Below are 25,549 nucleotides of genomic sequence, written 5' to 3'. Positions count from 1 at the left end.
ATACAACTTTTGTTTCAGCAAGATGGCAACCCTAACCACAATAGACGTTGAGTGAAATGGAATGGAGTGTTACATTTCTGCCTCACTCCTCCCAACATTTCTAAACTCACATTCACACCAAAAGGAAAGTTTCAAAAACACTCTTGGCTCCTAGAAACAGACATTGTAACATTTAGTATGCAATTATATGCCGAATTATCAATCATATTCCTTTCTTGATATTGCGTACCAAGAAAAACTGGGGATGTTTATTGCTCACAGGCAGTAAATAGGTGATTTGACCCGTACACTCAAAGGTTTCAAAGGTCTTTTATTGTCACATGTACCAATTAAGGCACAGTGATATGCGAATTACCATACAGCCATACGAAAAAAGAAAAAAACTAAAACCAACAACTAGGTGTGTTTCATATACAAGCAGTTTAATTTACCCAATGCAGAAACAGCACCAAACCATTTATATAGAAGATGGCTTGAATAAACATTATTAAAAGTTAATTAATGTGCTACATTTTTAGAAATGTGTCCCAATAGTTTTGGCAACTGTTTCATAAACAATTAACAGTACAAAACATATTTAGGCTCACTTTTCTCACAAGAACCAATCAAAAAAGCAATCCAATAAACACAAGAATGCTGCTCACAAACTACCTTGCCTTTTGTATGATTGGAAGGATTATTTGAAGAATTAATGTTTGGATTGTTATAGCACTATATATTTTTTTTATTTTTCCTTGTAGAATTGCAGGATCTCCTTGGAATAACCAGTACACCCAATTTTCATTTTCAAATATTTGCAATTTAGAAAGGCAGAGTAGCTTAACCATCAAATCTAATCTCAAGTGTTTTGACAGATGATCAACAGTAAAACAAAAACGAACCAAAACCTAATAGCTCAATATTTTGAACTAAAATGTTATCATTCAAAAGCAAAATGCACCTCTCGAAATCGTAAATATTACAGAAAGTGCTCGAAGTTCCCAACAGGCAGTCTGTATCTGTGGAAAAAAAGACAGTTTGAATGTTATATTACTTTACTAAGGAATTGGTAAAAAGATATTGACCTGGAGCGTTTAAACTGTGACATTTGAGGCTTTAAGAATATGCAGGGATTGGAAGGATATGGATCATCTGCAGGCAGAAGGGATTTGTTTAATTTGTCATCATGTTCGGCACAGTCATTGTGGACCGAAGGGCCTGTTCCTGTGCTGTACTGTTCTATGTTATATGAATCTCCTTTGCCTTGCTCAGACAAGCATTTCCTGTGTTTACTTAATTGCTGAGTATTTCCCAAGTTCTATGTATCATTCTAAAACTTATTAGTTTTATATCTGGACATTGGCAAAAGGACAATTTTCTTTGGCTAAAGAAACTAAATTTTAAAACGTGCTGGAGAAATGATCCATCTTTGGTTACACCTGAGAGTACTGGATACCAGAGCCAAGCAGCAAATCCTCTTCCACATCTGTAGCTCCAGTGACCAGAGAGAAATTTCTGTGTTTATTTGAAAATTATTCTCACAGAACAAATGCTATACTTGAAAGCTTGCACCATGGACATTGCCAACGATTTAATCATTTTAAATGTGCAAAAGTAAAATTAATCTATGAAGAAACAAAACAGTTTTCTTTATGATGATCGTAAATTTTTGGAATTTTCTTCCTGTAACATCAGTGGAAGCAGTCTGAATATTTTTAAAGCAAAGGTAGGTAGATATTTAATAAACAAGAGGAAGAACATGGCTAGCTAAAAATGTAGACTTTAAGATACAATCTGAGTGGTCATGCTCTTACAAAATGGAAAAGCAGACTTGAAGGACCAAGTGACCTCCTCCTTTAGCTAATTCACATGTTCTGGGTATCTTCCATCAAAAGTGATGTTAGGCAGAATCGTTACCAAGGCGAAATAGTTCATGTTCTGAGTGTATGATCTTCCATCAAAATTGTTTATTTTACAGATGCAACAAGTTTATATCAATTGTTATATCGATTTTGTTGCAGCCCTTACACAGATTCTTAACTTGAAGATGAAATATTTATTTAATGCTGCATGCTCAAATTCCTTAGTCAATATATTCATAGTCATAGAGACATACAACTCAGAAGTAGGCCCTTCAGCCCATCATTCATGCTGACCAACAAATCCTATATTAATCCCATCCAATATTAATGCACCGATAACCCTTCACATAACAGCAACTTTTAGAATTTCATATTGGTGGGTCCCCGCTAGGCAGACAACTGCATTCAACATTGAATTCCAGTTCACCATGTGCGAAATTTGGCAAAAATGTGCTGATTTTATATTTTAGATTGATTAATCCTGCGTAATGGCGTCCCGTCCCGTTCCCCCCCCCCCCCCCTTCTGAATAGAAGGAATGGGTGAAAATGGCAGGCTTAGATATTTATAATACCAAAAATGTTCTCTGAGAGCTACACAAAATCTGTTGATGGAAACACTCACAACTGGCTGGTCCAGATACTATGGTCCAGTCTTCTGCTCAGTGTAACACTGGTCATGAGCTGTCTCTGCTGCCAGTCATGAAATACAATAGCAGTGTGCACTTCTACAAGTTTCTCATTTCTCATGCTGGGATGCCTGCCCTGCAAATTTCATTGTAGAAGAACAGCAAGTCTATTCAAATCAAAGCAAGAAATCAGCTGTTGAAGGTAACTCTCAGTGCCTGAGATCCAGATTTAATCCTGACCTCAGGGCCCTGTCTGTGTGATGTTTGCACGTTCACTGTGTCACGATGTGGGTATACTCAGAGTGCTCTGGTTTCCACCCGCATCTTAAAGACATGTTAGTACATAAGTTAATTGGATATTGAATCGCCCCAAAGTGGAGGCAGCAGTAGAATCTGGAGGTAGAAGAGGACGTGGGGAGAATCAAATTGATATTAATGTAGGATTAGTATAAAGGATAGTTGATGATCAATGTGGACCCGATGGGCTGGTGCCTGTTTCTGTGGAGTGACATATGATAGTTGTATTTGTTTTAAAACATTTAAAAAATAAACCTATTAACAATAATTTTTGACAGTTCTCAGGTGAGCATGAACACTCAATTTGAATAGCAAGTTTGAGAGCCATCAAGTCAGAGTCTCATTGATGTCAATTACATCTGTCACTGCAGCAGGTCACTTGCTAGTCAGGTCAAGTTGGGTTTATTGTTATATTCGGAATGAAAGTGAGGTGTAGATACAATGAAAATCTTGCTTCTAGCAGCATCTTAGGTACATAGAGATACCCTATGCTGCCATGCAACAGATGAGCTACACCACAGGCTTTTCCCAGAAGACAACCCCATGGATCACAATGAATTAAACATTATGGCCCAGTAGACTGAAATCCATTAAAGCACAGAAGCCAAACATTTCCCACATGTCACTCCATACATTATTTCACATATTCGAGACTGTTAATTTAGACTTTTAAAACTTTTTAAATTTTAAATTTCAGTTTCTATTTCAAATTATAATTGTTTTACTTTATTCTAATAGATCATTAATGTTTCTTAGCATCTCAGAATTATTCAAGGATCTCACAATTCTTCCGTGCTGAATAAAGTCTGTTAAACACATGGTATGGCACGGTCCAGTATTGTGTAATAGACTAGGCACATTTAATTCACAATAATGGCCCCTCCACAGATTCAAGATGTTGTGAAGGGGTGAATTGGCAAAAAAAGATTAATTGATTTACTCAGTAGCTGTTTCTTATTGGTAGGATAAATATTTTGGTGGCAAAGCCATACTTACTACCCAATCCAAAACACCAAGATGGTGTGGTGCTTGTAGACTCGTAGACAAGGTACTGCAGATGCTGGTTTACAAAAAAAAGACACAAAGTACTGTAGTAACTCAGCAGACCACACAGCATCTCTAGAAGATATGATGGACAACGTCGTGGCGGGGACACGCTGATGTCCAGCCAGGAATAACAGACACAAGGTTTGTGCAAGCAATTGTCATTTATTCTTCCTCCATACAGCTCCTAACTCCTACCATGGGGCACAGGCGTTGCCCGACCTTATATACCGCCCTGGAAGCCCAGTGACCTGCACCTCCAGTCACTGTGACACTTGACTCCTCCCTCCAGAGCCGAGGGTTCGTACTACGCGTAGCTCACCACCAGGTGCTGCCACAAAGTTTTCTGTTTGGGTCCCTTCATCAGTCTGAAGGGTTTCAACTTGAAATGTCACATTCATGTCTCCCAGAAATGCTGCCTGACCCGCTGAGTTACTCCAGCAATTTGTGTCTTTTTATGGTGTGCTTGTCTGTGACACCCCCACCAACCTCCACAGGGTTGCTCAGTATTCCAGCCGAGATTTGGAAGTGAGGATTCAAATTCAATGCAATCCGTTAAGTGTTTGGCAAAATGAAGAGGTTAAAAATGTACCAATTTTTTAATGTCTATCAAAATTACTTAAACCCAGCATTGCTATATACATTTGTAAAAACTGAATTGACAAAGAATGTGACATTTGAGAGATTTGCTGTTTTTTAGCTCAAACGTTTTAAGCTCAGTTATAACCAACAGAAAATGTCATCTTAACATGAGTACACATAATTTTACAGTTATCTGGATTTATTTAGTGCCTTACTACATCTCTCAAAAATATACAAACAAAATTATTTGGAAGGGCAGTCACTGTTACGGAGAAAAAAAGAGTAAAACCTAAATGCAAGGTCTGACATCTGGAAAAATACTTAAGGAGTATTGCCACACATTTTCAGCCATTGATTACAAATGGATGGAATTCAGCTCTCCAAGTATCTATCTTGTCTGTGGCACACAATTGAGCTAACCTACTATAACTTTCATTTCTAAGTGGATGACTGTGGATTTTGGTCTCACTCTAGAGATTTGAGCACGAATATTGAGCCTGAAATGCCAGCACAATAGAAAAGTTGTGTGTTCTCGGGTGCCATTTTCAAATAGGATGAAATGGCTCATCTACTACCTCAGCTGGATATAAAGAATCCCATGGCACTGATCTGACTTAGTATGCAAGAATTATCCAGTGTCATCGCAGTTAACCCTCAACGAACATCAAAAAAACATTTATTTTGTTTTTCACTGCAATTTCTAGAATCCTGCTGTACATAAATGGTTGTTACATTCTCTCCATTAATTACCTCAGGCAAGATAGTTCAAAACCAGGTAACTGACTAAAGTGTTTTGGGATGCCCTGAGGTATTGAAAGACACTTTCTTTGTCAGTTATTATTCTATTGCATTATTTTCAAAAGAGCCCCAAAATTAACACTGCCAGGTTGGTGATTGGTAGAAGCAGCTAGAATGTCTTTATCAAAATCAACATGACACCTCGGGGTCTTGACCTACACTTTGTAAAGCAACAATCGATCGACTTTTTACAGCTCCTATCCCACTTCAACGATACTATTTCTCAGCTACTTTGGACGTAGTTTTAAACTGTAAAATTGAATAAGGAATCAGTTAATGTACAAACTACATCTCAAAGTGGTGATAAAACATCTCAAAGTTTTTTAGCAAGTCTGCTTATCAATCTAACATCAGGAGATTTCTACACGTATTATGAAATAGAGAAAAAAGCTTACTCGGAGAATGAAGAAATTCAGATGAAAGCAATAAACCTCATGACTGTAGAACATTAAAAGATCCAAATGGGTTTATTGTATTAACTGGTCCTATCTAATGTAACGTCAATTTGTTCAGTTTACTCATTCCATAATCAACACAAAAACCTCAACATTCCAATTAATCTGCATTTGTACATCTCCCAAAGAAACCTATGTCCAGTAGTAAAAAGAAGTGTCACCATCAATTTATACATTAATTACCATGAGAATATAATGTGAACAGGGTGGCTAAGCAGCAGCATTGGCCCACAACAGTAGTATTAGACCATAAGTCTGTACGCCAACAATCTGAGACAAATTGAGTGGACCTTTTGATCAAAAATGCACAAAATCGTCTTGATCTGCAAATCACTTGCAGCTTGACTACATTTACAACATATTGGATAACCCATTTTTATTTTCTTGAAATTCAAGCAATTGATGATAGTAAAGTAATGCACAATATCTCCTCTCTTGCTAGGACGCCATTTCTATCAGGATATAAAGTTACTAAGCAAACCATTTACTGAACTGATTTAATACAGCACATAATCATGGTTAATTAGTGCAAAACAATAGTTGCTGAGGTCAGATACATTGCACCCATGTTATCCGAGTCATTGCATTACATCTTGGGTCTCCAGCCACTGATGAACTGCAAGAGTTTCTTGATTTGGAGTTTGCTTAATTTAAAATCTTCAGACAGGATCTCTTCAGTAAGCTGTACAAGTAAATTTCCATCGATTTTTTCCACCACAAACAGTGACACAACCTCCTCAGGTAGACCTATAAATTGTAGGCACTTTGACACCTCTTCAATAGAAAGTCCACAAAGATCAGTTGGTGGTTGCCAAGGTGACCCATCACCACATGAACGTTGTGCTAATTGCAGGTGCGGAGGAGAGGACAATAAAGGATGAGGAGTAGAAAATATGTCCTGTGTATTTTTGTTAGCAAAATTATTGGGTAGTTCTGTTGAACAAACTTGAGGCTCATCCTCAGCCCCATCAATAGGTGACGGCAAAAACAAAGCTTCTAGATCAACAAATTCCTCATCATTGAATTTTAGTGCACAAGGTGAAGAGGTGATGCATGGTTGATTTTGCTGTGTGTTATCTTCTAAACAATTTTCTTCATTGTCCTCTGAGAAATAAGCGGTGGATCTTGGGCATTCAGAAGAAGTAATGTGTACAACTTCATCCTTCAATTGTTGCTGCTCAGGGAATGTAGTAATATGAAGTCCCTCACATCTCCCACCACACTCAATGCTCCCGTACTGAAACGCTATGGGTTCTGTACTCTTGGGAGTACTTGACATTTTGTGACGAGGATAGCTGTAATAACTTCGCTGTTGAGATCCAAAATTACCAGTCTCTAGGCCATCAATATCCCCATAATGTTGGTTTGGCCACGATGAACGATTTGAATGCGAGTCCATTGGGGGGCTTCTAAGCGGTGATTTAGTTCCACTGTGCATAGAATTATAGTTGATCCAGTTGCAAGGGTAACAGGAAGCTGGGGAATGCTTCTCACTCGATGGAGGTGCATCATTCTCTGTGGCACCACTGTAAACATGAAAGCAAATTATTTTAGGCAGTTGAGAATTAGTGTTATCTGATTAGAATTGAACCAGTTTCCCTTCAAATGAATCTATCCGGGTGAGAATTAATTCCACATTATCAGCTTTCAACAGGCAATTTATTCAGTGCAAAATGTAAATACTGGGGTTCAAAAGTAAAATTAGACAATCTTACCACCTCTAGTCGCAAATAATTGGCCTTATTTCTACAGCTCTTCAATAATTCATTGCAACATTAAACGTGTTTTAAAATTAGAAAGCAAGAGGCAGGCATTAACTGCATATGTGCCATGTTTTAAATGTTAGAAAAAGAAAACATCTAAAAATGACCTGTTAAAACTGCCTAGCCTAGTGCAAATAGCTGACAAACATTAGGGATGAAGCAGCTTCCCACAGGTGTGATGGGGACAAAGAAGGACCCTGCAATAGAAGAGACAGAGGAAGGGAAGAGAGAGCACAGTGTGAAGATGGGAAGACGTACAAGTCTGGAGAGGAAGGGCAATAAAAACAAGACATGTAGTAGATGTATTTTTCAGCAGTTAAGAATATTAAAAGGTTAAATACAAAGTTAAAGAACAAAGAGCAGACACAAATCTGAAAAATAGATTACTTTAACAAAAAGCCTTCCAGAGCTAGGAAGTGTATATCTAGTAAAGTGGTGTATTCTGTAGGCCAAACAGGGATTGACTGTACCAATTCTTTGACCAACTGCAATGGGATGTGGAACTCTGTGTGCAAGTTATTTATTCCCTTTGGAGGCAATTTCCAGCATGAGATAATCATAATGGCATTTTTCATTTCGCAAGTGATCACATAGTGATCAGATAATGATAAGTGTGTTTAAGCAACAATATTATCGATGGTTAGAATGTTTTGGTTGTCTGATTATAGAAAGGAAACAGAGGCTGAAGAGCAGAAAATATCCAAAAGGTAATGGAGGTTACAAATTTCAGTTATAATTAAGGTTCCTTGGACTATTTCATTGAACTCACCGAAAATGAGCAGAAGCTACAAGTGTGTGACCATTCCACTTCCTCTGGTTGAGGGAGTGGTCAATTTAAAAGTATTAGGTGAGGGGAAAGATTAGGAGAATCAAGTTAAAAGCCTGCAATGTTTTACATATAAAGTAATGTATGAAAACTAATAAACATAGCATAATTGCAACTTCTCATTTAAACTTTAACTGCCAAATATGATTATTAAGCAGTAAAATAACAGTATTTGGCTCTATCTTTCTTGTCTTTGGAAGGATAACACGAAGGAACTGTGAACCTGCAAGATGAAACAAAAATGAAAGCGGCTTTCGTTTTGCCTGGGCACATATCTACCTACATACCTAAGCAACTGATTGCACTCTCTGGGACACAGGAGAAGGAACTTGCTTTCAGAAGAGGTTTGAGTTGGGGAAAACCCAGAAGGTTATCTAAATTGAAAAGAGAACACGGCAAGAACATAACAGCCGCATAATTAGATGATGTTTGCACACGTGTGTGGACGTGGTGTCGAAGGACGAGATGCCGAAGCGAAGCAAAATAACCAAACGGAAACAACGCTGAAAAGGCAAATAACCAAACGGAAACAAGGCCTAAAAGCCAAATAACCGAACGGACGCAGCACCGAAAAGCCAAATAACTGAAAGAGCGAGACGCCTAAAAGCCAACTAACCGAACGGAAACGACGCCGAAAAGCCAAATAACCGAAAGGGCGGGATGTCTAAAAGCCAACTCACCTAACGGACGCATCGCCAAAAAGTAAAATAACGGACACGACGTCGCGGGGGGGGGGGGGGGGGGGACGTCAGCGATTGGTCCAGACCCCCACGCCCATCACATCACTGGGCAGAGGAGACGGGAAGGTGGGGTTTATTTTTAATTTTCCTTCTCCGCTTTTGGACTTCCCTGAATATAAAATAAAACCCCATGTGATTGGAACTTTCGGTTGATTTAACAAAATAATAATCCAAATTGGTGCCATAGATATTTACACCAACTGTAACAATTATATTTACATACATTTACATACACTACCGTGCACCCTGAAGGCCGGTGGTCCTTTTGGGTGTGAATCGAGAAACCAGACAAATAAAAAATGACTTTTTTTAAAGAAATCTTAGCTCCCTGAGTCGATTCAGTGATATGAGTAAGTGTGAATCGGTGTGAGTTAGTGTCAGCATGCACGCCCGAGACGGGAAGGGTCCGCGCTGCACTGCACCAGGTCTTTATTCCCAGTAAGCAGAATTCTTCCAACATCCCTGGACCCCCAGCTGAGGCGGAGGGCAGCCGTGGCCGGACAGCGCTGACCTCAGGAAGAGAATGCGGGCTGTCCCGAAGGATGCGCTCCTTCGGCCGCTTACACCTTGGTGCTCGGGTTCAGGGTGCCCAGTCATCCTACAGCACCGGCGGTCTTGTGTGTGAAGGTACTGCTGGTTCGCACTGACAAATAGACACAAAATGCTGGAGTAACTCAGCGGGACAGGCAGCATCTCTGGAGAGAAGGAATGGGTGACGTTTCTGGTCGAGACCCTTCAGAGTGAACTGAACTCTCGTCGGTGAGAGTACTTGTGATTGTCCGAAGAAGGGTCTCTACCCGAAACATCACCCATTCCTTCTCTCCAGTTACTCCAGCATTTTGTCTATTTGTCAGTGTGAACCAGCATCTGCAGTACCTTCGCACACAAGACCGCCCGGTGCTGGAAGGTGACTGGGTACTCTGAACCTGAGCACCAAGTTGTAAGCGGCCGAAGGAGCGCATCCTTCGGGACAGCCGGCATTCTCTTCCCGGGGTCAGTGCTGTCGGCGCACGGCCACCCTCCACCGCAGCTGGGGGTCCACGGAACTTGGAAAAATTCTGCTTATTGGGAATAAAGACCCGAGGCAGCGCAGCGCGGAAACTTCCCGTCTCTCGGGCGTGCACACTGACATTAACTCACGCCGATTCACACTTACTTATATCACTGAACTGACTCGGGAAGCCAAGATATTCTTTAAAGAAAGTCATATTGTTTTCATCTGGTTTCTCGATTCACACCCAAAAGGACCACTGGCCTTCAAGATGCATGGTATGTAAATGTATTGTGGTAGTCAAGATATAATTGTTACAGTTGGTGTAAATATCTATGGAACCAAATTGGATTATTATTTTGTTAAATCAACCGAAAGTTCCAATCACATGGGGTTTTATTTTATACTCAGGAAAGTCAAAAAGCGGCGAAGGAAAATTAAAAATGATCCCCACCTTCCCGTCTCCCCCGGCCAGTGATACGATGGACGCAGGGGTCTGGACCAATCGCTGACAAGTCCCGCCCCCCGGTGCCGTCATGTCCGTTATTTGGCTTTTTGGCAATGCGTACGTTCAGTTAGTTGGCTTTTAAACGTCCCGCCCATACGGTTATTTGGCTTTTCGGCATTGTTTCCGTTCGGTTAGTTGGCTTTTCGGCCTTGCGTCCGTTCGGTTAGTTGGCTTTTGGGCCTCTCCCCCTTTCGGTTATTTGGCTTTTCGGCGTTGTTTCCGTTCGGTTATTTGGCTTCCACTTCTTCGCTTCGGCATCTCGTCCTTCGACGCCACGTCCGGGTACCGTTTGCGCAGGCACCTTTTAGGTGTGCTAGAATTGTTAACTTTTATTTACAACGCAGCCCTTCTAATAATAGTATACTTACATATGCATAAACTGAAAAACAAAGTAGTAATTACAATTTGCAGCTTTGTTGATTTAAAACTGATGCCATTCTTGCAAAACTAACAGGTTGGCTTGCATTTTGGAAATACTCAATCTTCAATACCTGAAGGTGTTCTAAAAGGCTGAAATATATACAGAACTACTTTTTTGCTCTTTGAAAATCTCCCAGACTCAATTTGGTATTTAAACTGATAAAAAGGTCAAACCACTCAGCAACAAATAATGTGCAGAGATGCCACAAAGTAGAAAGGCAACAAATTAAAACTCTATTTAAAAAAAAAGAGATTTATATTGATTCTTATGGAAATGATAGTAAACATTTAAATTGACCAAACTGTTTCCTGTCCATTTGAAGCAGGCAATCATTACCGTTCCAATCATAATTTGATGGCAAGATGTTGTATATTGAAAGGGCCATCAAGCATGGCACAATGAGTCGGGTTAATGGATAATATCCTAATCAAAAGGAAGATTTCCATAGTCTTACTAATATCAGGCTTCTGAACATTTCTTTCATAAGCTGTCATATTCATCTCTATATTGCATAAATGGAACGCTATGGAACTGTCACTCTACAAGCTGAGAACTATATTCTGCACTCTGTATTCTCCCTTAGCTCCACATTGTACTTAAGTTTGACTAGATTGTATTTATATATAGTATTATCTAATCTGATTGGATAACATGCAAAACAAGGTTTTTCACTGTACCATGGTACATGTGATAATAGTAAACCTATACCTAAAATAACTTTTAAGTGACTGCAGTGTATATTGTGTTGGAGATTGTCTATATTTGCTCTGCCACAGAATATAGTTGAGACCAGTTCATTGCCTATATTTAAAAGGGAGTTAGATGTGGCCCTTGTGGCTAAAGGGATCAGGGGGTATGGAGAGAAGGCAGGTACAGGATACTGAGTTGGATGATCACCCATGATCATATTGAATGGCGGTGCAGGCTCGAAGGGCCGAATGGCCTACTCCTGCACCTATTTTCTATGTTTCTGTTTCCTCATACAGTGCTTACAAAATGAACTATTTTATATATTCTAACCTTCCTTTTGCCTTGCAAAGCGTAAGGCTTACTAACTAAACCATCACAATCCACAATTACAATAATTCTGGAATACATTTTCTTGTCCTTATGCAATTCTCAAAGCTGAGGTCAGATTGCCAAATTGTCATTTTACATGACGCACTTTGTAATAATTTCTTACATGTTATGCAATCCAGAAGAATAGTAAGATAACGTCGGGCTGGGAGAACTTGTCTGTTGGCGGATTTGTCGAGGAGGAATTAATGGACTGCATGTTGATGGCTTGACATTCCGTGGGGGGATGGGCGGGGCATTCAGAAGTCTGCACTCTTCCTTTACCTGTTAATGAAACAAATGCTATAATTAACAGATGTTAATAAGGCTACCAAGGATGCTTATAAGCAGCAAGAACTAAATTATGTTTTTAAACATTGAAGCTTTCCATTCTGTCCATTATTTTCAGGCTAGCCAAAATAAAGTCTGAGTTATTCTCACTTACCAGCTTCTGTTGCACATCATCTCAATCCTGCATAAAATAAATGTGATATGTGTTTCTGATTTTACCTCCACCAGCCTTTCTCCACCATTTTCTGGGTAAAGAAATGTTCCTTAACTACAGTTTAATCATTTTATCAATTATTTTAAATTTATACACACTCTTTAAATTGCCAGACTGATATTCAATATTGGAGAAGTATTGGTCCAGATCTTTCATTTTATTTTATTTTGATCCACACTTTCTCCAATTCGGTATCCTCACATCAGAGGAATTAAACTGTTAATATCATGATTTTCTACAACACAAACCCTTTCTACCTCATGTCATAAGTAGACACAGATTCCTATGGGAAGTTTACTCTTTTGTGAGCCTACTCGCACAAGGCCTTCGTGGATGCATGGTCTATATTCAAGGGAAATTGGATTGTATTGCAGAAGAGAAAGGGCTGTTGTATGAATTTTTAGTGACCTCCACAGTATAGCAGTTTAAGTAATGGAAATCACAGAATTATCAAATCACTACCAAAAATAATCAAGGGTAAAGAATAAAGTTCTGCTCATAGGAAGTTTACCTGAAAAAACTAAATGTTAAACACAAAGCCGGGGGGGGGGGGAGAACAGGAATCGCCTTAACGAGAAATGGATGTAACATTGTTTCATTAGATATCACTGTAGAGAATCCACTGCCTCGTCCATTTCCAAAGCAAAGCACTTAAGTGAACTCTGGACGGCACTTTGATAGTTGTTTTTCATAAAATAGTTCAGTTCTCTTTATTTTGTGTTTATTTTTTTACCCACATAAATCCCACGAGTGAATTCTTACTTTGTATCTCAAATGTTTGGTAGTGGTTTGTGAATGTCAGCACGTCTGCAAGTGACTGAAGATTAGGTTGGATTATTTGCATGTAACTATCCTGTTAACAGCATGACATATTGATTGTGCGTAATTTCAGTCCTAAATTCCATTTACTCCACTCTTCAAATACCCTCAATTGTTTTAATTAACAAAATGGAACATTTGTGGTTGGACAGGTCATGAGCTCTGTTCTGCCTGCAGCTTACTGCATGGTACAGGGTTGTCAATATACTTTTTTCCCCCCTGCAAATTTTCTCTAATCTGCTGCAAATTTACAGGGTTTTAAATCTATGATCCGTATATTCCAGCATCCAGAGCATTTTATTTTGTGCTTCGATGCCCATAGAATGTTTTTGAACGTACCACTAGGTGGTGATCAAGCAGAGTTTTGAATAACCACTTGCCATTCTTCTTTCCTCAAAATGAATTTCCAATTTATTCCACAGGACAGATCTATGCTGTTGACCTTCAGAAAATTATCTTCCACTGTGTCAACCATTTGGGCTAAATACGGAATCAATGCAAAACGCAAACGTTTTTCCCCAAGACGAATTTCCTAGGAATTCCTAGGATTTTTACACAAACACATCAATCTTATTTGTCACATCACAGTACAGATGCAATACAAATGAAAGCCTAGAGATGCAATAGTGACAATTAAAAGGAAATTATAAAAGGTAAACAGTTGTCATGAAAATATATTGGCAAATAAAATCCATAGAAGTTAGAAATGAAGCACATTTAATGGTGCCGAAATCTGAATCCATTTCAATCATCTACTGGTTGTGGTAGCACCACTGACTCTACAGTGTGTCCTGAGTGTGATAGAAGGACTTCCCAATACCATTACAGATAGATGGATTTGCAAAAATATATATTTTGTCAAGGGCACGCAAGATTTGCCTTTACGTTGGCTCTCATGCCACTTTCCCCAGGCTTAGTGTGCTAACTATATCATTGTTTGTTCAGTTATGTGCAACTAAGTCTCTTTTGAAATGAATATTGAAGTCTCACACACATGGCATATTCTGTAAATTTACTGGTCTCAGTACTTCCTGCCAGTTGTGTTCAACATGAAAAATCCCAATTCACCAGCCAAACAAGAAAAGTTTGTGGCAATCAAGCAGTTTCCTTTCTTGTGAATAACATGATTTCATGACATTTTATGGTGTCTGGACCCATTATGACTCCCACCCACCGTCCATTCGCCTTTACCCCAAAGCTAATCTCTCCCAGATCTATCAGCGTTACAGTGCACGATGGTAGATTTGCTGCCTTATGGCGCCAGAGACCTGGGTTCAATCCTGACTATAGGTGCTGTCTGTACGGAATTGGTACGTTCTCCCCGTGACCAGGTGAGTTTGCCCCGGGTGCCCCGATTTCCTCCTCCCACACTCCAAAGACATACAGGTTTGTAGGTTAATTGGCTTCACTAAAGATTGTAAATTGTCCCTAGTGTGCAGGATAGTGCTAATTTACGGAGATTGCTGGTCGGTGTGGACTCAGTGGGCTGAAGGGCCCAATTCCACGCTGTATCTCTAAACTAAACTAATCTCTAATCTGTGTAGGTGGAACACGGTATATTGGTAGATGCTGGCAGAAAGATTGGATTGAGTACGACTATGACATACAGCTGTTTATTGATCTGTGGGGCAGATCTCCCAATTTAGATACAAATCTCCAGATATGTATTAATGACATTGCAGAGACACTGTATTATATGCACCTTTGCTATGTCCAAATACAGTGCACAAGCTGATGCTTGGATATATTCTGCTGGAGGAACTCAGTGGGTCAGGCAGCAACTGCAGTGCGAATGGACAGAGGATATTTCGGGTTGGAGTCCTTCTTCAGACAGAGCAGTCTGAAGGATGCCAAACCTAAAGGTCACCTGTCCATTCTCTCCACAGATATTGCTTGACCTGCTGAGTTCCTCTAGCACTTTTTTTTGCTCATCTTGTATCAGCAATCTCTTTGATATATTCATGTTTTTTTTGTTGCAACAATCTATGTTACAAAATGACTCTCTTGTCTAGATAAGAGACAATAGGTGCAGGAGTAGGCCATTCGGCCCTTCGAACCAGCACCGCCATTCAATGTGATCATGACTGATCATCCACAAACAGTTCCTGCCTTCTCCCCATATCCCCCGACTCCGCTATCTTTAAGAGTCCTACCTAGCCCTCTCTTGAATGTTTCCAGAGAGCCGGCCTCCACCACTCTCTGAGGTAGAGAATTCCAGACTCACAATTCTCTGTGTGAAAAAGTGTTTCCTCATCTCCATTTTAAATGGCTTACCCCTTATTCTTAAACCAGAGCTGCCAAGTTGTGTCAGAGCATTTCAGTATTCTAGTACCTGAAAATCAGTATTTTGCTGATGAGAGTAATATCTTTACACGGTGCCTTTTGCTGAATATTTTTTTATTTTATGTGCGGTCATACCCATGCAAGAGTAAAAAGAATGCATAACTTTGCTACCAATTGACATGTCTTCTACGCACCTTGCTTGAAAGTGCCATCTCTTTGTATACTTCTGTTTGAACAGCTCAGCTGCTTCCTGCTTTTAGCACCAGATGATGATGTTGGAACCATTTTGGAAGCCTCCCTCTCCCTCCCTCACTCCTCTTTCCCTCCCTCTCTCCCTTCCTCCCTCTCTTTCTCCCCCCCTCTCTTATTCCCTCTCCCTCCCTGAACAGTCTGTGACCCATAAAGCACATAGCGCTAGGTGTAAAGGCAATAGCGCTCCAGCTGGTAGCGCTATAATTAGAACCCTTCCTTCCTTCACTGGAGTTTAGAAGGATACAATACAACAATACAATACGGTTTATTTGATGAGGGGGGGTCTTATAGGAACATATAAAATTATAAAAGGACTGGGCAAGCTAGATGCAGGAAAAATGTTCCCAATGTTGGGCCAGTCCAGAACCAGGGGCCACAGTCTTAGAATAAAGGGGAGGCCATTTAAGACCGAGGTGAGAAAAAACATTTTCACCCAGAGAGTTGTGAATTTGTGGAATTCCCTGCCACAGAGGGCAGTGGAGGCCCAATCACTGGGTGGATTTAAGAGAGAGTTAGATAGAGCTCTAGTGGAATCAAGGGATATGGGGATAAGGCAGGCACAGGTTATTGATTTGGGACGATCAACCATGATCACATTGAATGGTGGTGCTGGATCGAAGGGCCGAATGGCCTCCTCCTGCACCTATTTTCTATATTTCTATGTTTTTAACCCATAGCGCTGTTCGTTTAAATTCCCACATGCTAAACTGACAGCGCTGTTTAAACCTGTAGCGGGACAGGTAGATCAAAGTTTACAAAAATAATCAGCCAGATCTTGAAATTTAAAATACCAATAGATTTAATCTGCTATAATTTTTAGAGTTCAGTATGACTTTTTATATCCTTGCATTTTTTAAGTATGAAGATGAAACAGGAAGTCGGGCCGATTTTTAAAAAATCCGTATTTTACAAAGCAATTCAGTACATCCGTATTCTTATCGCATTTCCGTGCAAAATATGGACAATCCGTATTACTTGGCAGCTCTGTTAAACTGTAGCCCCTGGCTCTGGACTCCCCCAACATCGGGAACATGTTTCCTGCCTCTAGCATGACCAAAGCATACAAGACCAGTCTCTCCATTCTATCAACATATGACAGTTCCACCATCCTGGGAATTAACCATGTGAACCTACTGTGCATTCCCTCAATAGCAAGAATGTCCTTCCTCAAATTTGGAGACCAAAACTGCACACAATACTCCAGGCATGGTCTTTTTTTCGGGCCCTGCACAACTGCAGAAGGATCTCTTTGCTCCTTTTCTCAACTCCTCTTGTTACGAAGGCCAACATGCCATTCGCTTTCTTCACTGCCTGCTGTACCTGCATGCTTACTTTCATTGACTGATGAACAAGTACCCCCAGATCCCATTGTACTTCCCCTTTTCCCAACTTGACACCATTTAGATATTAATCTTCCTTCCTGTTTTTGCTACCAAAGTGGATCTCACATTTATCCACATTAAACTGCATCTACCATGCATCTGCCCATTCACCCAATCTGTCCAAGTCACCCTGCATTCTCATAGCATCCTCCTCACAGTTCACACTGCCACTCAGCTTTGTGTCATCTGCAAATTTGCTATTGTTACATGTAATCCCTTCATCTAAATCATTAATATATATTGTAAATAGCTGCGGTCCCAGCACCAAGCCTTGCGGTACCACCACTCGTCACTGCTTGCCATTCGGAAAGGGACCCGTTAATTCCTACTCTTTGTTTCCTGTCTGCCAACCAATTTTCTATCTATGTCAGCACTTTATTGAAATGGTCATTCTTTTTACTTCCACTAGCAGGAATACAGCTAAGACATTGCAATGCGGCAGTTAGGGCAAGAAAGAGATCAGACCTCTACCCAAAATTATTGGTTTGTGATTCTCTGAAGCTATTTCATGAAAATGGCAACTAACAACATGCAAAATCAAGACATTTGATTTCTTTAAACCAATGCTATCTTCCTTCCACTTGGAAAGGTGTAAACATATATACAATAGTTCAAAGTAAAACACCTTTATAGAAAAAGCTCCTAAGAAAGACAAATATCCAAACACAATGAGAACTTGTACACATGTGCAATGTTAAAATACTTATACTGGTTGTTTTGTTCCCATTTACAAGCAAAAACATGCACAAGCTAAAACTTTACAAGATATGCTCAAAATATTCATCATTTTCATATTCACAAGAGGCCTCACAGTTAAAATTAATATTTTTCAAATAACTAGTCAATAGTTACTTATTTGGAGATCTTGGAAATATGTTTTTTTTTTACAACTTTCCAACACAAAATGGTTAATTGTTACTAATTAATAGGATGTGGCAAGTTTGCCATTAAACAAGAACTTACAGCTTCAGACTTTGGAGGCACTGGAGGTGGATGTAGAGAAATATCAGATGTAGACAATGGACGTGGAGAAGAAATGCCTGAAGAAACCGGACACTTGGAGCAGATGGAATGTCTCTGATTACCGGATTTCAGTCCCTCTCCCACAGAGGAAGCATCTTGCCCACACCGTTTCCCCGAACCCTGATCTAACCAGAGCTCCTCATAGGGAAGATCTGACTGCGACTGGATTCCAGATTCTTCAGTCACTTCAGGCAGCAGATAATCACTGCCACTATCTCCAGAATCTTGTGAAAGAAGGGTTTCATGAGAAAACAGAGTCCATTCATTGCTAGGATCTCTGCAACCGTGCAAATTAACTTCACTATTTCCATGCAAATTATTTCCATAAACACATACTGAAAGTCGATGGAACGACTGCGTCAATTCTTCACGAGCATAACTAAGGGAATTAGGTATGTGACTGTGCCCGGTACACCTAGTCTTCTTTGGGCTTTTACAATCTCCATTCCAGTCAGTCTTCACGTCCCGAACTGCTCGCGAATATTCTTCAATGTCAAATTGTTCCTGACAAATGCTGAATGAGTGCTGAACTATATTCACGTACCACATCTCTCCCTTAAGGAGACCTTCAGCCAAGGTAAACTTTGGCACAACTAAATGAAGTGGAAAGTGTACAGGTATCATTTTATTGTTCCGAAGTACACAGCACACAACCACAGTCTTAGTTTGGATATTAACAAACTTATAGCGATGACCTTCCCGAATGAGGTGTAAATCATAGGGGTTACGTGGCGGAGCAGATGGAACGGTAACATTTACTGGTAACCTGGTCTTTTCAACAATATTGCGAATAGTATGCTCACCCTCTTGCATTTGTATCTCTAAGGGACTACGTGTACTGAATTTACCTTTACACTGGAAAGGCAGGCTAATGCTCTCATTAGTACGGTGATTCATACAGATAAGGCAGGGCATCTTTCCTCGTCCAAATTTACTGATGGAATTTAGTTTACCAATTTTCTTAAAAATAGTGTTCAGTCGTGATTTCTCTTTTGACGTCTTGGCATAAAGGATCTCTGCTTGTCCCATCAGAGTAAGTTCATCCCCGGTGCTTAGGGTGATGTTATACACTTCTGTATCTTCATTGCACTCCCCCGAGGCTACCTGAGGAAGAAAGGCAAACAATTAAACCTCAGAAGAACTTGAAAGCATTTCTAAACTTTTTCTTTTGTTTAATGATTCCAAACCATGATGGTTAGAATGCTTACCATTTTCTGATACATAGAACATAAAACGGTACAGCAGAGGAGAGGACCTATTAGCTCACAATGTCTGCACTGAACATAATGAGACAAAAATCCTCTCTGCCTGCACATGATCCACCACATTCCTCCATTTCCTACATATCCATGTACCTATCCAAAAGCTTCTTAAATTTCACTGTCATCCCTGCCTCAGCTACCACCGCAGGTTGTTCAAGGCACCCACCACTCTGTGCAAAACTAACTTAGCCTGCAAAACGCCTTTAAACTTTGCACCTCTCATCTTAAGCTATGGCCTCTGTTTTTTGAGATTTCCACCTTGGGCGAAAGGCTGTGACTGTCTACCCTATCTATAAAATCCCATATTTTATAAACTGTCATCAGGTCTCGCCTCAGCCTCCAATGTCCCAGAAAAAACAATCCTAATTTATCCAACCTCTTTCTAGCTAATACCTTCCAATCCAGACAGCAATCTGGTAAATGTCTTCCCTACCCTCTCCAAAGGCTCCACATTCTTTTTATAATGGGGCGAACAGAACTGCGCGCACCAAAATGATACTGGATCCCAAGCTAAAAGTTGGGCAGAGATTACATAAATGAGAATTTAGAATGCTGAGGGGTAATTTGACCAAATGTTTCAAAATATCAAGAAAGTATGACAGAAATGTAAATCATGCTGACTGGAGAATTAAGCATTTGAGGATATTGTACACATATTAGCGCAAGACCCTCCAGGAATAAAGCTCACAAATAAAATGTAGAAATTTGGAATTGTTCCACAAATGGGATTTGACATTTGATTTGAAAGTTAACAGTTGAGACAGACATTTTTATAAATTGGGGCAAGGTAAATTAAAATATTATTAGACAGATGTAGGGAGAGTAAATTGGGAGCATGTAGGAAGGAACTACAGATACCGGTTTAAACCAAAGATAGACACAAAAAGCTGGAGTAACTCAGCAGATCAGACAGCTTCTTTGGAGAAAAGGAATAGGTTCTCTTTCCCCTGACTCTCAGTCTGAAGAAGGGTCTCCACCCGAAACGTCACCTATTCCTTTTCTCCAGAGATGCTGTCTGACCAACTGAGTTACTCCAGTAAATTGGGAGCAACTGTAATTAGGTAAATCCAAATCAGACGCGTGGAAGTTATTTTAATACAAGCTGTTCAGAGTTTAGGACTGGCATATTCCAATAAGGAGGAGGATCAAGGACATTGTGTTATAGGTAAGATATTGTCAAGCTTGAAAGGGTTCAGAAAAGATTTATGAGGATGTTGCCAGAACTAGAGGGTGTGAGCTATAGGGAGAGGTTGAGTAGGCTGGGTCTCTATTCAATGGCGGGCAGGAGGATGAGGGGTGATCTTATAGAGGTGTACAAAATAACAAGAGGAACAGATTGGGTAGATGCACAGAGTCTCTTGCCCAGAGTGGGTGAATCAAGGACCAGAGGACATAGGCTCTGAGGCCGAGTCGGGTCTCCGCTGCCGCTGCCTCCACCACATCTTCAGGGCCGAGTCGGGTCTCCGCTGCCGCCGCCACAGCTCCGGGGCCGAGTCAGGTCTCCGCTGCCGCTGCTGCCGCCACAGCACCGAGACAGCCAGCTCCGCCATTAGGCCTCTGCTCAGACAGAGACGGGGGAATACGACCGAAAGCAAAGTCGCATCCCCCGAAGGAAGAGACCAAAACATGTTTCTCCCACCCCACCCACACACATACACAACTTAATAAAACAAAATTAACTAAAACATGACAAGGAACAAAAAGAAAGAAACAATAAAAACAGACGGACTGCAGGTGTGCCGCAGCTGTTAAGCCAGCGCCGCCATCTTGGAAAATCACTGGGTCTTGATCACTGGGTACTTCCTGATTCCAGCTGAATGCTTTCGATTCCAATATCTTCAATTCCCAATATAAATTTCAATCAACGTAGTAGGGCGGAACAGTGGCACAGCGGTAGAGTTATTGCTTTACAGCGCCAGAGACCCGGGTTTGATCCTGACTATGGGTGCTATCTGTACTGAGTTTGTGCGTTCTCCGCATGACCTGCGTAGGTTTTCACCTGGTGCTCCGGTTTCCTCCCACACTCCAAAGACGTTCAGGTTTGTAGTTTAATTAGCTACGGTAAAGATTGTAAATTGTCCCTTTTGTGTAGGATAGTGCTAGTCTACGAGGGTCGCTAGTTGGACCAGACTAGATGGGCCGAAGGACCGGTTCCGTGCTGTATCTCTAAACTAAACTGATTTATTAGGGAGCAGACTTCAGATTTCTATTACCTTATGTTAAGAAAAAGTGCTTCAAAGTTGCAGAAACAAACTGCTCATATTTTATAATGTTCGTTTGCTCTGGACACCCAAAATAGAGAAAAGATTTGTTCCAGCCATGCTCAAAAATCATTATATAATTTTAAACACGAGAAAACAAATTTATAAACCCTATTGACCTTTCATTTCAGTGAATCTACATTGCTTTCCCTATAAAACAAATATATCAAACTTGAGTTACAATGTGTATAACAGAATGGTCAGAGTTGTACATCATAGAAACAGACCATGATATCCATCAATTACAGTGTTTTTAACTGCACTGCTAGGGAGCAAACTAACGGAGATGTGGGTGGATGCTCCATGTTGTCCTGGATCACCAACTACCTGACTGGACAACCACAGTATACCAGGATACAGAACTGTGTCTTAGACATGGCAGTGAGCAACACAGGTGCCCCACGGGGGACGGTCCTCTCTCCCTTCCTGGTCCCCATCTACACCACAGACTTCAGATATAACTCGGACTCCTGCCACTTGCAGATCTTTTCATATGACTCTGCAATTGTGGGCTGCATTAGTGAGGGGAGGGCAGCTGCATACAGAGATGTAGTCAACGACTTTGTTGAGTGGTGTGGGCTGAATCATCTGCAGCTCAACACTGACAAGACTAAAGAGTTAGTGGTGGACTTTAGGAGGAGAGGAACAACACTGTCCCCCTGTCTCCATCAATGGTTTGGATGTGCAGTTTACCAGGGAGTACAAATTGGAGTGCACCTGGACAGCAAACTGGGCTGGTCCAGGAACGCTGAGGCCCTGTACAAGAAGGGACAGAGCCGGCTGTACTTTTTGAGAAGACTCCACTCCTTCAACGTCTGCTGTAAGATGCTGTAGATGTTCCACCAATTGGTGGTAGCCAGTACCATCTTCGTCGATGCCGCCTGCTGTGGCAGCAGGGCAAAAGCTGCGGACGCCAATAGGATTAACAAACTCATTAGGAAGGCTGGCTCCGTCCTGGGGCGGACTTAGATTCATGGGCAGTGATCTTGGAGGGGAGGATGCTCCTTAAACTGCGGAGCATCCTGGACAATATCGCCCCGTCCATGACACACTGGTCAACCTGTGGAGAGTACCTTCAGCAACAGACAAGTTCTACCAAGGTGCAGGACAGAACGCCACAGGAGACCCTTCGTCCCTGTGGCTATCAAACTGTACAACTTGTTCCCCCTCTGACGTGGGGTAGGCTGAGACTGACTTGCTTCAACATTACATCCCAATTGGGATAGGCCAAGCTTGTAAGCAACAGATTCATCATTCCTCTTTGAATTCAAAGACTTTCAAAGTCAACATTCCAATAGTCAAGATTTAATATAAACCCGAAGGGCAACTTTTTCCTTGATATCTCGGTCTTGTTCCAATAATTATCCATTTGGCTATATGGAACGAGCGGCTAGAAGAGGTAGTTGAGGCAGTGTGGCAACAATATTTTATAAAACACTTGAACAGGTAATTGGATACAAAAGGTAGAGGCATATGGGCCAAATGGGGCTGGCTTACACTTAGGCAGCATGGATGAGTTAGGCCGAAGGGCTTGTTTTCATGCTGTATGACTAAATTTAAACCTGCAAATAGTCATTTAATGCAGCATATGGCCAGAAATATCTATTTGCTCTGCTGCTTTGTGCTTTTCAGATTCTCATATCATCCTGAATTAAATTGCAACATGTAGGTATGTTGCAAAACCTACCTGAATCGTGGCTGAGAATCTGTCCCAGCCCCGTGTGCGCGATTTTGGCGCTGTTTAGAGGGGGCGGGTTTAAAACGCGATTTTTACTAGGCTGTTGCAATCGAAAATGTTCAGCCTAGTAAATCATTAACGGAAAATCACTGAAAGACCCCGTCACAAAAGGTATTATTAGTTTTTATGGCCTTGTATAATAGTTATAGTAGTTTAAAAATCATTCTCTAAACCCGCAACCTCTCGCAGCCACAGGGTTTTATAAAGCAAACAATTAAAGGTATGTACCTTATTTTTACATTAAAAGGGGCTTCTTAAGAACCCTGTATATAAAGTTTTCTATAGCGAATAGTTCATTTTGGGCTCTTTATATCCCGCAGTATTTTTCTGGGCATTTGGGGGCACAAATCCAGCGCAATGTGAACGTTCTAAACCAGCGCGTTCACAGGAACCCACTAAAAAGCCGATTTAAATTGACTTTAATTTACAGCAATTGAACACTAAATTCCTTCCATTTGGCCTATAAATTAATGTAAATGAGATTTAAAAATCATGTTTTATTGTGAACATTTGTGAATATTAAGGACACTTAGGCTATATAAAAATGGCCATTTATTAAGGGATAGATGTTTAGATCAGTAATTGAAGTTTGAAATTAGCTACAATTGGGTAACTAACTAATTATATGCTTTAAGGGCTTAAGATTTTTTATATTTGTTTCATGCAATCTATGTATGAAAATTTCATTCAAATTTTAAGAAGGTTATGGGCTTTTGCTGTCCTCGATCACAGCTTTTTTGTTATGTCTATAGAAAATCAATAGGGAACAAGATGCTAATTTCCGAGTATGAAAATGGCCATAACTTTTTTATTACTTGAGATATGAAAGTGAATTAGGTGTCAAATTAAACTTATTGTTATGCTTTATCTGATGGGATAAATTGCAGACTTGATTTTTTAAATCTCAAATTTTGTAACATTGCTACAACATGCCTTGTTATTGTCCACTCACTTAATTTCATTTTTAAACATAATGCTTGGACTGAATAAAATAGTGTGACTCAATGAACTCTATTCCTTGATTAATAATTAGAGAACAGCAATGGGCTCATCAGAAATTTTGGGAGAACATTCATTGTCTCATCCTACCCGAACTGGTCCCATTGACCCATTTTACCGAGTTCAACTTCCAACTTATCACTCAATTAACTAAAATTCTGTATGATCTCACGCTTTGGGCAGTTTGCTTTCAGATTTAAAATGTAAATCTGGGAATACTTCCCTATCCAGGGATCCATCTATAAATAGGGTACCCTTCAGAAATCCATTTTATTCTGCTGCTTCAGTATTTTCACCAAATGATTGATAATTAAAACAAACATTACTTGCCACTCTGATCTTCCATTTTCTAGCGAATGGAAACATTACTATTGCTAATGCTTCATAACACTGAAAATAAAAAATGCTTTAAAATTGAAGTTTCATTAAATCTCTAGTTCAATTCACAGAACTCAGTATTTTCAATTCAGTGTGTCAGTATGTTAACTTTTCTTTGGCCCCTATCAAGTCAAGTGAAGATGCATCCAGTATTTTGCAAAATATCACGAGAATATTACTATTTTAGATCCTCAGTCTTTGGTTGCCACTTTAATATCTACAGATTAGCTCATTTTCCTGAAACACACAAGCATCATAATCATTTATTCAAGATCTGACCTTAACATTAAACGTTATTTCCTCCATGACGTACACTCGTTCTGGAAAAGCTTTTGCCACCTCCTCCACACTGTTGAAGTATTGTACGGGCTCTTTGATATCTCTGTCTTGTTCCAATAATTTAAATTGTCCTGCAAAAGGCAAATAACAGAACAACATTTAATCAAATGGTTCATCAACAGTGTCCTAGCTTATCTATTGGGCATTCACAATTTTAAATAGCCCAGTTGAGCACAAAAAATGAAATGCTGTCCTTAAGAGATAAAGGTTTGCAAGAACAGGAAAGTTCAGAGTCAATGATTTTGAATGCAATAAAAAAAAACTCAACTCAACATTATCACTTGGACAGTGCCTTTAAACATAGCAAAAATGCCACCAGAAGCCACATTGCAGCATTATTGAATATTAATGCCAAGCCAC

The 25,549-nt window shown here is 40.2% G+C and overlaps 1 protein-coding gene across 1 annotated transcript in view; it reads right to left on the bottom strand.

The window, feature by feature from the left end:
- Positions 1-295: 295 nt before the first annotated feature.
- garem (GRB2 associated, regulator of MAPK1) overlaps positions 296-25,549 on the bottom strand; it is a 92,718-nt gene continuing 67,464 nt past the window's right edge. The window contains exons 3-6 of the mRNA XM_055634154.1: positions 25,130-25,260; positions 18,153-19,316; positions 12,076-12,233; positions 296-7,169 (exon numbers count right to left, since the gene is read on the bottom strand). Of these exons, the coding sequence (XP_055490129.1) occupies positions 6,230-7,169; positions 12,076-12,233; positions 18,153-19,316; positions 25,130-25,260 (2,393 nt within the window). The 3' untranslated portion in view covers positions 296-6,229. The remainder of the gene's footprint in view (positions 7,170-12,075; positions 12,234-18,152; positions 19,317-25,129; positions 25,261-25,549) is intronic.

Source organism: Leucoraja erinacea, chromosome 4 (genome assembly GCF_028641065.1).
Source record: "Leucoraja erinacea ecotype New England chromosome 4, Leri_hhj_1, whole genome shotgun sequence".
In the NCBI taxonomy this organism is placed as follows: domain Eukaryota; kingdom Metazoa; phylum Chordata; class Chondrichthyes; order Rajiformes; family Rajidae; genus Leucoraja; species Leucoraja erinaceus.
The sequence above is the reverse complement of the archived record's forward strand: the minus strand, read 5'-3'. Positions and strand labels throughout refer to the sequence as shown.